The 13155-nt window shown below is 49.1% G+C and overlaps 1 protein-coding gene across 4 annotated transcripts in view; it reads left to right on the plus strand.

The window, feature by feature from the left end:
- The window catches only part of NSG2 (neuronal vesicle trafficking associated 2), an 86839-nt gene that overhangs the window by 28785 nt on the left and 44899 nt on the right, over positions 1-13155 (plus strand). For 2 of the 4 annotated variants that reach the window (XM_089335071.1, XM_089335073.1), the window contains exon 1: positions 2720-2886. The exons of the other annotated variants lie outside the window; for them this stretch is intronic. In XM_089335071.1, coding sequence (XP_089191197.1) covers positions 2722-2886 — 165 coding nt within the window. In that variant the 5' untranslated portion in view covers positions 2720-2721. Of the gene's footprint in view, positions 1-2719; positions 2887-13155 lie in introns of those variants that run through there. 4 annotated transcript variants of the gene reach the window in all.

The raw sequence follows: 13155 nt of genomic DNA on the forward strand, positions 1-13155 counted from the left end.
GCCACATATGTAACGTGCCTGGCACAAAGCTAATTATAAAACAGTAATAGTTACCATTTTAAGTGTTTCCTAAATGCTGGGTGCTGTCCTAAGCCGTATTTATGTAAATGTGTGCATCTGAGAGAAGTGCACACACACACACACACACACTTTTCTTTCATTCACTCAGTAGTTCATGGGACCCAAAAGGATCCACTGCTTTGAATCAAATTTGAAGGAAACTCAGTTACAGAGTGGTGAAGCGATTTCCAAAAGCACATGGACAGTGAAGCATCTTGGGTGCAGAACCCAGGCAGTATAGGTCTAGAACCTTCAACCACAGGAGGAGCAATCTGGCCCAGAAGTCTGTAGACCTGCTGTCTGGCTCCAGCCCAGTGGCTTGACTTCCCTGTGCTCGAGTCTTCCCCCTCAGGTCTCTTTCTTCCCTGCGTAGGGGATTAGTGGGTTTTGTGTACACATTTAGTTTTGATGATCTTTTCAGGAGTAAACATGTTTCTTCTCCTGACAATAGAAAAAAAGTGTGAAAAAGCGAGTTTCCCTGAAGATGCCCAAGTCTTGTGGGTGCTCAGTGGAGTGAGACGGCTTCCCGCACAGATGGGAGCCTCGTCTTCAGGTGGGGTCCCATCCCAGCTCCAGGCTTTCCCATCCTACCTTGGCTAATGGCTTGGGGTGGGTTCCCTGACCTGCCTTAGCCTCAGCCTTCTCGCATGTAAAATGAGGACGGTAGCATTGGAACTCAGCTCACAGGCCTGAGGTAGAGGAGCAAGGTAAGCCCGAACACAGCCCTCAGCCCTTTGGTTAGGTTCCAGTCAGATGGTGGGGTTTGAAGCTAAGGTGGTTATCAGAAATGTTTTTCCTTAAAGATTTATTTATTTATTTATTTTTGCAGGCCAGAGAGAGAAAGACGGGGGGGCGGGGCGGAGAGAGAGAAAGAGATTTTCCATCTTCTGATTCACTCCCCCAGATGGCCATAATAGCTGGGGTTGGGCCAGGCCAAAGCTAGAAGCCAGGAGCTTCATCCAGTCTCCCATGTGGGTGCAGGGGCCCAAACATTTGGGCCATCCACCACTGCTTTCCCAGCCACATTAGCCAGGAACTGGACTGGAAGTGGATCTGCAGGGCCATGGACTGGCGCCCACATGGGATGCCAGTGTCGCAGGTGGTGACTTTACCCACTATGCCACAATGCCGGCCAATATTTGGCTCCGATGTTAAATCATGGTTTTCCTTTTAGAAGATGTAAAACACAGATGGAACTTGGTGTGTAATTATGAAACCCCTCTTTAGATTCTGTCACTGAACAGTCTTTTCTAGTGTGGAATATGAGTGTCAGGACAGAGCCTTTGGAAGATGAAAAAGTCTAAAGCACTTGCTCTGGACCAGGGACGGGCTGTGCAGGGCGCTCTTGTCTGTAATTTCATTACTCTTCCCAGTAGCCTCACCTAGTACACCCATTTCACTGATGAGGAAACTGAGGCAGTAATCAATGCAGTGATCTGTCCAAGCTTCACCGATGAAGAGTGGAGTTGCTGGGGCTGGAACCTCCATTTCCCTCTGCCTGATTCTGCCTTAGTGTTGAGAAGCCTTCAGCCCTGGGAGAATGCTTCCTCCAATTCCATCTGCTCTCACCTGTGGCCATCCCATGCAGGCTCCCAGACCTGATGGTGGGGCTCTGGGAGAGGCTCCACGAGGAAACAGCACAGCCCTGGGGCTCCCTCCCTGCCTGGGGCTGGAGGGTTGGCTCTGGTCTGGCCTGGGCTTGCAGATGGCCCTTCGCCTACTCTCTCTCTACTCAGTCCCCAGCTCTCCTCCTGTGTTTGCCAGAGTTGTGCGTGGGGCCCTCCCTGCAGAATCCATGCCAGCCCCTCATCCCCACAGCACACCATCCTTAAGTCCTTGCCTGACATCCTTCAATGCAGGCCCACTGGCTTCCCTTCCTCTCACGGCTACTTTGTACCTTGGACACGAGCATGTCAGACCCTGCTGGAGAAGGCGTTCTCAATGGGGGTGATTTTGCCTCCCAAGGGAACATTCAGCAATGTCTGCAGACATTTTTGGCTGTCGCAGCTGGAGGGGAGGTGACACCTGCTGGCACCTAGGGGGAGGGGCCATGAATGTTGCTGAGCGTCCTGCAGTGCCCAGGACCCCTCCCCACTGCCCCCAAGGTCTACAGTGCTGAGATGAAAAACCCCTCCCTCGAGTTCTCAGCACCCCTCAGGGTGCTCTGAACATGCTGTTCCCTCTGTCCAAAATGCCCATCTCACTCTTCTGCTTGTCCCATAAGCCAAAACTTACCCTCCTGGACTCAGTTCAGACAGTGGGCCTCCTGACCTCGCCCATCAGTACAGCTGTGGCTGTATTTATCACATTGGAAGGCACTCATCCCTAAATCCACCTATCATCTATCCCTCCTTCCATCTATCCATTGTCCGTCCGCCATCTATCCATCCATCTGTCCATCTATCCATCCATCCATCCGTTGTCCGTCCATCCACCTATCTGCAAAATCTTGTTGAGTATGTTCTGTGCACCAGGCCATGGAAAGATGCCGGGTCCCTGCTCTCATGCAGTTTCCAGTCCAGTGAGGAAGAAGGACTTCACATGGGCCATTTCTATAAGCAGCAGGGAATGGTTGCAAACTGGGAGAAGGGCTATTCAGGAAAGGCTGAGGCTCTGTGATGTAGGAAAGGCTGAGGCATAGGCAGGCCTCTTTATGAAGGGATGCTGGCTGGAGAAGCCTTGCAGAGGGAGAAGCCCTGGCTGGGACTTGGAGTAGGCATTGGTAAAGGGGAGGAGGGGCGGGGCCCAGGAGGCGGGCAGACATCAAGGGAGCTGCAGGAAGAGTCAGGAGCATGCTGGGTGAGGGGCAGAGACCTCGCAGATGAGGTAAGCGGGGCACCTGGTCACGAGAGGAGGGACGCTGATCAGAGTTCTCTTACAGGACGACGCCCCTGGCTGCCGGGGGCCACCCTAAGGACAGAGGACAGGCTCAGCTCATGCACGAGGCACCTCTCCTTCCGATAAGTCCTCACGCAGCACCAGAGTATTTTGCCCCTGGACAGAGGTGCTGGGCTTCTTGCAGCATTCCCATCAGGAGTGCTGGAAGACAGCAGGGAGGCACGAGGCTGGCTGGCGAGCTGCCTCTGCTGTGTTCCTGATGGGGGCAGGAGTGGTGGGCCAGGGGATGTACTTAGACTGCTGCTAGGAGCCTTTGCTCTCCCTGCCCCACGTGCCCCCTCTAGGCCTGACCGTGCATCCTCTCAGTAGCCCTAGTCCTCCCACTCCGCAGCCAGTGGGAAATGCTGGCTGAACAAGGCTCCCTCCCTTCGTGCGACTTAAACCTGGGCTCAATTTCTCCACTTGACAGGCAGAGAAATATTCTTGAGTCTCAGCAGTTGGGTGGCTTCCTCCAGAGCGTGGGAGTGAGCTCTTTAGATGCAGATTTCAGAGGCCAGGAGCTGCCTTTGGGGTCTCACTGCCTTTTGTCTAAGTGGCTGCAACAGCCCAGCCATCCCCACAACCCCTCTTTCAGGGTGCTGCCGTCACCCCACTTTGCAGCTGCAGGGACAGGCTCGGAGGGCTGACGTGTTCTCCTACAAGAACAGCGCACGCAGGTGTGCTGCCAGATGCCAGCTGATGGATGGCAGGTCCACAGGAAGCAGGCGGTGTACAGAGTACAGACTCAGCCCTGTGCTGGCAAAGGCCCAGGCGGATCGTGTGCTTGGCAAGCCAGCTACTGGGCTCTGGGCACACGCGCCTTTCCTTTCATGCTGATTAGTGAGTCTTCACCAAGAAGCGGGCTCACCTGCTCGGGGGAGGGGAGGGCGCCGAGCTTTAGGGACCAGTTGGTGGTGCTTGGTGTGCTTCAGGTTCTGCACCTGGGACCGCGTGCACCTGGGAGTCCTGAGGCCTGGGTGTAAATCAGCTCAGCTATTGTTTGGCTGTGTGGCTCTAGATACATTGCTTGGCTTTTCTGGGCTTTGTGTTGTTTCGGCTGTAAAATGAGCAGACCTTCTACAAAACAGCTTACTTGGAGGGAAAATACACAGAGACTCTACAGGACTCACTCAGGGCACTGCACAAGGGCAGCATTCCCTGTCTTTCATGGGGTGGCCAGAATATGGCTTGGGAAGGTGATGCTTGGGGAAAGACTCCAAGAGCGAACGCTGCCGAGGGGGATCGGGGCTGAGGTGGCTGGAGTTCCACAGGGAGACCTAGGAGCATGCTGAGCGAAGGGACTGGCCCTTGTCACCGAGAGAGAGCTGTGTGCATTCTGGGCTCTCGTCTGGACTCGGCTCCGGGTCTCTTTCTCCCCACGACACAAGATCACAGAAATCTCAGCCCTGCCCAGGGAGCAGTGGGATGCACCTCTGCCAGCTCTAGCTTCCTAGAACCCCCTGTTCTTCGAGGCTCCTAAGAGATTGATGATAAATCACCCCGAATTTGGGCAAAGGCTCTGAGTAGGCAGCTCCAGCAAATAGATATAAAATGACAAATGAGTTTATTAAAAATTCTCTATGATTTGAAGACATAATACTTTTTAGAAGGATTGGCAAGAGAAGAATTTGATAAAGCTTAGCATTGATAGCACTGGGAGCAAAGCTGACCTCAATATACTCTTGTTGGTTATATAATTTGATGCAGTGTTATTCAGAGGGTGTTTTGACATTGTTTATGCAATTTGAACTGTACGCTATTTAAATGGTATGCTTCCTAATGGCGGGAAGTTAGCCTGCGGGCATATTCCTTTCAAATATGCCAAGGCCCATATATTTTTGTATCTATATAGACATATATTTTAGAAATTGATAACAATCTGGACTGTTCTATGAAAAGGGACTGGTTAAATCAACTCGGGTGCATGGATGGGGAATGAGCGAGTGTTATGAGAGTGAGGCAGATCTGTGTGTGCAATATGCAGAGACAGCAGACACGTTGCTTGGGTAAAACAGCTGCAAAGGAGGGTGGTGTGGGGTGATCGCATGGGTGGGAACATAGAACATACATGTATATTTGATGCTTTTTTTAGTTTTATTTTACTTTTGATTGACACATAAGTGTACATATGCCAGTACTTCAAAAAATTCATGGAAAATTTGAATGAAAAGTATGAGTTTATTTTGGTGCAAAGCCAGTTTTGAAATTCATGCATCATTTTCTCATAATACACATTTTCTGGATACTGAGGAAAACAATTTGGGCAGTATATTTTTGCTCTGCACCAAAGTAAATTCCTATGTTAAAATTCCATTTTCCATGAAGTTTTTGAAGTTCCTTTTATTTGTGGAGTCTGATATGATGCTCAGATCCATGCAAGCATTGTGAAATGTTATATGTACAATGGAATAGCATCCAGTCAGAGGAAGATGACATTCTGTCCTTTGCAATGACCTAGGTGAACCTGGAGGGCATCACGTGTGTATGTTTCATTCTTATAATTGATAAAAAAACAGTTTCAGGGGCTGGCGCTGTGGCATAGTAGGCAAAGCCGCTGCCTGCAATGCCGGCATCCCATATGGGTGCCGGTTCATGTCCTGGCTGTTCCACTTCTGATCTAGCTCTCTGCTGTGGCCTGGGAAAGCAGTAGAAGATGGCCCAAGTCCTTGGGCCTCTGAATGCACATGGGAGACCCAGAGGAAGCTCCTGGATCTTGGGTTCGGATTGGCTCAGCTCTGGCTGTGGTGGCCATCTGGGGAGTGAACCAGCAGATGGAAGACCCCCCCCCCCCCTTTCTCTCTCTGCCTCTGCCTCTCTGTAACTCTGCCTTTCAAATAAATAAATAAATCTAAAAAAAAAAAAAACACTTTCAGACACATAAGAAACTTAAATATTTGGGGAGTGGGGATAGGGACAGTTGTAGACCATCTGAAGATTTTTATTCTTTTTTTAAGATTTATGTATTTACTTGAAAGGCAGAGTTAGAGAGAGAGAGAGAGGAAGAGAGACAGAGAGAGACAGAGAGAGAGAGATAGATCTTCCAACTGCTGGTTCACTCCCCAAATGACTGCAATGGCCAGAACTGGGCCTGTATGAAGTTAGGAGCCAGGAGCTTCTTCCTGGTCTCCCAAGTGGGTACAGGAACCCATGGACCTGGGTCATCTTCTGCTGCTTTCCCAGGTGCATTAGCAGGGAGCTGGATTGGAAGTAGAGCAGCCGGGACTTTAACTGGCATCCATATGGGATGCCAGTGTTGCAGGTGGTGACTGTACCCGCTATGCCATATGCTGGCCCAAGATTTTTATTCTATGATTTTCATCTTTATTGCCATGAGTGTGTTTTAGATTTTTTATCGAAAAAACCACACCCACTTCAGATGGTAAAACAGCTTTGGAGACTGATGTAACTTGCTTGCTTTCCCATGTGGAGAGACCACCTTCAGCAAGCCGGTGTTCCTGCATTTGCAGGGGGGTATCACAGCACTGCAATCGGAATCCATATCCTAACCGCACCACCTACTAGCTGTGTGACACTGGGCAGGTTTAGCAACCACTCTGATATTACGTCTCCTTATGATAGTACTGTCTTCCTCTAAAGTCTGTAGCAAGGGTGAGATGAGAAAAATACACACAGTACCCACTGCACAGTCAATGCTTAATGCAAAGTAGGCTGAATGTTGTTGTTGTCACCAGTGTCAGTTCAGTCCTAGAAGTAGGTCCCTGGTCCCTAGAGAACATGGGGTCTAGCTCTAGGCAGCACAAGGGGAGCAGAGCAACCAAGTGGCCTGGGCCTCCGGACATGGGCACACAGGTGGCAGAGCCACGCCTCCCAGTGATCACCAGCCCAGGCAGCCTCTGCTCAGAACGGAAGGAGCTGGGGGCCCGTGGCAAGCGCCTCATCTTGCCCCATCCTGTGTGTTGCCATTGAACTGGAGGGTCACAGACGTCTTGGCCTAGATGGTTCATTTGAGGCCACACTGGCCAACCTCCCATCCTGTCACTGAGAAAGCAAAAGCCCAGCAAGGGAGACAGACAAGTCCCTTGGAAAGAGCCCTGGACCAGGAGTCAGCAGGCTCCTTGGTTCTAGAGGGCAGCTTCTGACTCACTCTTGCCATGCGATCAGTATCAATCTGTGAGCCGCTCTCTGGGCCCCTGTGGCGGATGGGGTGACAACACTGCCATCGCAGTACCTTGAGCTTCTGTCTTCCAAGCCCAATACCCAGCTTCGCCGGCCCAAAGAGGAGGTGTGCGGTGAGGAGGTGGCTGACTCAGGACTCAGCCTCAATAAGGGCACCTCCGCTTTCCCTCTTTAGAGCGAGGGTGTGTCTGTTCATGTATTCAGCAACATTTCTGGGGCCCCATTGTGTCCCAGGTTCCATGGGCTCAGCCTTGGAGTGTTGGGTGGCTCTTGGGTCAGGGCTCAGTTCCCAGCCTTGGTGCTGTCTCCTGGTGATCCTGGGAGGCTGTGATGTCATTTCTGCTCTCTGGGACCCAGGCAACAGGAGATTGACAGCCCTGCCTCCTACAATGATTGAGAGGAGCTGCTGAGATGTAGGAGGTAAAGTTTCCGGCATCAGAGGATACTTGTGAAAAACAAAAACAAAAACAAAACCATGAAAAGTAAGAGACAGCGAGCCGATGTTGAGTGTGAATCCCGGCTCGGCTTTTTACTGGTCATCTGGTCACAAGCAAATGACTGACCTACCACAGCCTGGATTTTCTCCCCTGGAAAATGAGAAGAAGCAGAATAAGGACTTCACAGAGAGCTGAGAATTGGAGAGAATGTGATCAGAAGGATGAGAATGAAATGCACACACAGTAGGAGGGCAGGTGCAGAGTGGCTGGCACACAGTAGGCGTGCGGCGGCTGGCCATCCATTGTCCTGGCTCGGAACTTCTCCTTGCTGCAGGGATGAGCTGAGGTACAGCGCAGATCTATTTTTGGCCTGTGCAAGTCCAGCTCATAAAAATACAATCTCGCTGCTTGTCAGCACTTCTGAGCTTTTATTTATTGTCCCTGCCAATCGTAGGGCCTCTCCATGTGGGAACCTCTTCATTATTGATAATCCTGGGAAGTAGTATTTTAAATTTTTATGGTCTGCACTTTGCACCATCTGAACCTCCATGTATAATCTGGCCTCGCCAGCGCAGGGGGAATTACAGTCAGACAGGGGTCCTTCCTTTTGGGATGAATAATTTATCCCATTTCCACAATGCCAATTATGTTAAATTATGTTGCTCGTATTTGCAGCTGACAGAACAATGGGGGGCTGATGTGTAAACATGAAAAGAGAACAAAGTTATTACTTTGCCTCTGTCCACAATGATAGTCAAAAACCTGGACACTCATTTTTCCAAATTCGTATGAAACCACACCTTGAATAATAAAAAGAATATTTCCTCTCCCTTCCCCACGTGTTTTTCTTCCAATTTCTCCTATTCATCCAGGGGCTCAGGGCTCTGTTTGGCTCCATTTCCTTTTCAAGCATGGGTAAAAGAAGAACACCTGGAATAAGGCCTTTTTTTCTGCAGGTTCATTGTTTCCCTTCTCTCGCTCTCTCTTTGCTTATGCAAGCTGATTCCTCCAAGGTACAATTCATAAGGACTGGCTAACATTTCTGATGCTTTCCCCTTCCTAGCACTAAAAAATAAAAGCAATGGTTAGTTGTCTTTTATGAAAGGAAATGTTTCTGGCTCTGCTCCCTAAGAACGGCTGGTTGAGCCCATTAACTTTGGAGGGCTGGGTTTCCCCCGTCCTCTGCCTCTCCCCACCCCGATATCGTCACTGTGGCCAGAGGCTGCTCCCCTGCAGGCAGTGCACACCTGGGAAGCCATTCTCTTGTTTGCGCTCTTTCCTTAGCTCTCAGGTAATCCTCAAGGTGTCTGGAGCGGCATCGGAGCTCCCTGCAGCTTCTTCTCTGTCCCCCACTCACCCCACTGCTCGCTGGCCATTCAGAACTGCCTTTGGTGCTTCCCTCAGGCGGCAGGTTGTCTTCTGAATGCTTGCTCGTGTGCGTTACTTCCTTGACCCAAGACCCTTTCCGTGGGTTTGGAGAGGCAAAAATGGGAACAGAGAAATTCATCAGAGAGCTGGGGCTGCCATTGGCCAAGGTGGAGGCAGCGTGTGTACCTGGACAGAGGGGTCCCTTTGAGAGAATACTTGAGGAAGCTGGCCCCGGGATGGATGGAAAAGATGGGATGGGTGTGCGGACTGGAAGAAGGGCTCATGAAAGATTCCCTGGTGTGGTTGGACATAAACAGTGGTGTGGAGAATGCTGTGTTCCCTGCACTGGGGTGGCACGGCCTGAGAAGGTGGAGGGTCAGGTGCTCAGGGCAGGTGGGCTGCAGCCCGAGAGCACTGCTGCAGGTGTGTGTGAATTGAAAGGCACGTGTCCAACCAGGTAAACTGATTGTCAGTGAGATCTGAAGGCACATGCAAATCAGAATCCTGAGGAAGAAAGATGGACTTGGAAGTGATGGGGAGGAGTGAGAACTCCCAGCAGGGGCTTGTGCCAGGAGAGGGGAATGACCACGACCTAGCCGTGGGAGAGCCCCACATTCCGAGGTCCAGAGGAAGGGGAGGAGCCTGAAGAGGAAGCTGAGGAGGGCTGCTCAGTGTGGTAGGAAGAGAACTGAGGAGGGACTGCTACAAACTCAAGGAGGAAAATGTTTCAAGGTGGGCGGGGAGAACAAGCCAGTCAGGTGCAGGTGCTCCTCACGTAGGATGGGCTTGCATCCCGACAAACCCATCGAAAGCTGAAAGCATTGTAAATGTCGTAAGTTGAAAGTGCAGTGAAGCGCCCAGCCTACCGCCCCCCCAGCTCAGCCACACAGCATACTGTAGGCTCCATTGGTGGTTCCCCCTTCATGACAGGAGCTGCACCCACTGCTGCTGCCCAGTGTCACCAGAGTGTCATACTGCAGATTTGCATCTTGCTAGTCCAGGAAACAAGCCAGATTCAGAAATTTACAGTTTCTACTGAATTTCTATCACTCTCACATCATTTAAAGCTAGAAAATTGTGACTAGGACAGAGGTCAAAGAAGATGACTGCACAGCACTGTCCATTTGTCCAGGCAAAGGAGCCCAAGCCATTTGGCCTTGGATATGGGATCTGAAAGAGGTAATACTTCCATAGGGGTGGAACTAAAATATTATGTAGCAGCTTGGGTTGCTTTTGCAGCAAGTGAGGCACAGCTAAAGTGAGGAGCAGATGACAGAGGATGCCCCGTGGTGTCAGGTACACAGTTGTCCCGTGGCCTGTGTTTGAGCTCTGAGGTTTAAGAAGAGAGGCTCTGGAACCCAAATGACCATTTTCATTAGAAAGTCACTCAGGGTTCAGGGCAAAGCAGAACATGGATTCCAAGAGAGGGCTATGGGCCCAAAATCTGCCCAAATGGAGCACCCTAAGGCCAGTACTGCAACTGATTAGTGGTATATTTTAAAAAAATAAGCTTTATATATATTTAGAGTATATATTACTATATTTGCAACCCATATCAATGAAATCTGATCTTGTGTCATAGTCCTCTTGCTGAATTCAAGTCTAGGAGCTTCACTGTATATATATATACACACACACACACACATACTATATATACTATATATAGTGTATAAATACTATATATATATACACTATATACTCTATATACTATATATTATATAGTGTGTGTATATATATATAGTGTGTATATATAATGTGTATATATATACATATACACACACTATTGCTGTTCAGTGTTCCATTTTCTGGATGAACCACAGTGTGTCCATTCTCCTGGAAATGAACATGTTGGTTGCTTGCAGTTGTGAACGAAGCTGTTCCGAATGTTCTGGTGCATGTGTCCTCTGGGGGATCCAGTATATTTTTGAGCTGAATTTTTGCTGACAACTAGGAAATCTATTGATTTTGGTAGACTAATTTGGGTATTTGGCTATCTTACTAAATTCTAATAGCTTTTCAGGTCATATTCATGAGTTTTCTTAGGACACACTTATATCGGATGAGAAGCTTTTAATCTCAAGTTACAGAAATTCCAACCTCAATTGGATTAAGACCCCAAAAAGGTATACTTACTCCCTTTCCTGCAAGCTCAGCATGGGTCTAGCTTCAGGCAGCGTGGGATGCAGAGGGCAGACGTCATAGGAGCCCATCTCCGCTTCCTTGGGTTCCGCGTGGCTCTGCCTCCTTTTAGGTGCTGTCTTTGTCCTCTGCCTGACTTCTCTTGATAGGCTCAGGAATTGCTACAGCATTCCGTAACTCAAGCCCCCACCATACCACCCGGAGGTGAAGTTTGCTCCAGTGGACACCTAGGAAGACCTAGGGGGCTTCCTTCCTCATGTGCCCAGTCAACACTACCTCACATCTCATTGGTTCAATTGGGTGGCATGCCCATGTCTGAACCAATCAAACTGTGTCATCAATAGGCTAGCACCCTGATTGGTTTAACCCAAGTAGGGAACACCTCTGTCATTAAGGGAGCGGTCCTTCCCAACAAACCGTATGGATGCCCCCTAGTGGGGTAGTGGTAAGTTCCTGGAAGATTCCTCAGGGAATTTTGGGTTGAAGAAAGGGATGGATACAGGAGAAGCAACATCAAAATATTTACTATTATGACAATTGGGATGTTCATTCACTGTCTCATTTCAGCAGTAATATTTTTTAGTTCTGTCTCCTGCCCCACATGTTAGCTGGAATGAAGGGTCTATTAAGTCTGCTTAGAAGGTGAAAATGGTTTTGAGCTGGCTGAGAAGCTCTGGCAAAGACAATGAGAGAACAAGAGTGGCAGAGAGAAGGCCCAAGAAGCAGAGGCTTCTTAACATTTGCTGTGTGACGTGAAGATGCTCAAGACCAGTGTGATGGCTGAGGATCTAGAAGGGAAGGGGTCAAGCCAGGAGCTGGGCTTGGCAAGGGGGAAGGTATACTAATTTCCTATTGCTGGCACAAATTACCCCAGGTTTAGTGATTGAAGACAACATGAATGGCCCCTTTCACAGCTGTCAAGGGTTGGAAGTCCAGCCACTGGTACACTGAGTTCTCTGCTCAGGTCTCACAAGCCTGAAAGCAAGGTGCTGGGGGCGGGGGGTCGCAGTCTTGGCTGGTGTTCGGATCCTCTTCCAGGCTCATCCAGGACATTGGTGGAGCTCAGTTCCTTGTCATTATGGGACTGAGTTCCTGTGTTCTGGTCGGCTGCTCATGGGGAACTATACTCAGCTACTATCTACAGGGCTTTGTCCCACATTCTTGGGGAGAAAATTACATAGTGAAGGTACACCAGGAGGCAGGGACTTTAGGGTTCGATGCTGCCCCCCAGAAAAAGGCAATAGTTACCCTAGACTTATGGTTCATGTTGACCAGGATATCCACTGTGCTTTATTTAGGTATATGTGAGAAGACTTTAAAACAGTTCATAGAAGGGCAGGAGTGAGGGGAAACAGTTAAGTTGTGGCTTGGTTTGAGTCCTGGCTTCTTCATTTCCAATACAGCTTCCTGCTAATGCTCATTCAAGGAGGCAGCCGATGATGACAGGAGTACCTGGGTCCCTGCCATGCACGTGGGAGACTCATGTTGAACTTTGTGCCCCTGGCTTCAGCCTGACCTAGCCCTAGCTGATGTAGGCATTTGGGGAGCAAGCTAGCAAATGGAAGATCTCACTCCACCTCTCTGTCTCTCTGACTTTCAAATAAAATGAAAATAGGTTGCTCATGGAAAAATGGAATTAAAAGATAAGTTTATTTTAGTGCAAAAATTTTTGTACTAGTTTTGCATAGTTTTTGCATAATATACATTTTTATGAACCTGTTTGAAGACCCCAACTGTTTTTGTATCAAAATAAACTTCTTTTAATTCTACTTTCTGTGAATGTAATATACATACACACACACATATATGTATGGAGATGAAATTATAAATCCAAGTTTGTGAATATTTCTAGGAACGTGGGTTCAGGGAAATGATAAGACATTTTTCTGTACCACACCATCACCTAACAATGGATCCAGTGATAGCCAAAGTATTTCTAGTAAGTGGGATTTGCAGACTCTCTTTTAAGTTCCTAAGTCACCTGCACATGTCTTACTGCACTTGTTCCAGCCTGGAATGTTGTCTTAGGTGACAGTGGAAGCCCCTATCCTGTGAGCTCTGCCTTAGCACTTGCTCTGGTATTTTTTTGCTAGTTCCTGACTTTCCCGTTCCCATGGTGGCTCCTTGTGAAACAGGT

Source organism: Oryctolagus cuniculus, chromosome 6 (assembly GCF_051225735.1).
Source record: "Oryctolagus cuniculus isolate XC-2025 breed Fujian yellow rabbit chromosome 6, ASM5122573v1, whole genome shotgun sequence".
Classification (NCBI taxonomy): domain Eukaryota; kingdom Metazoa; phylum Chordata; class Mammalia; order Lagomorpha; family Leporidae; genus Oryctolagus; species Oryctolagus cuniculus.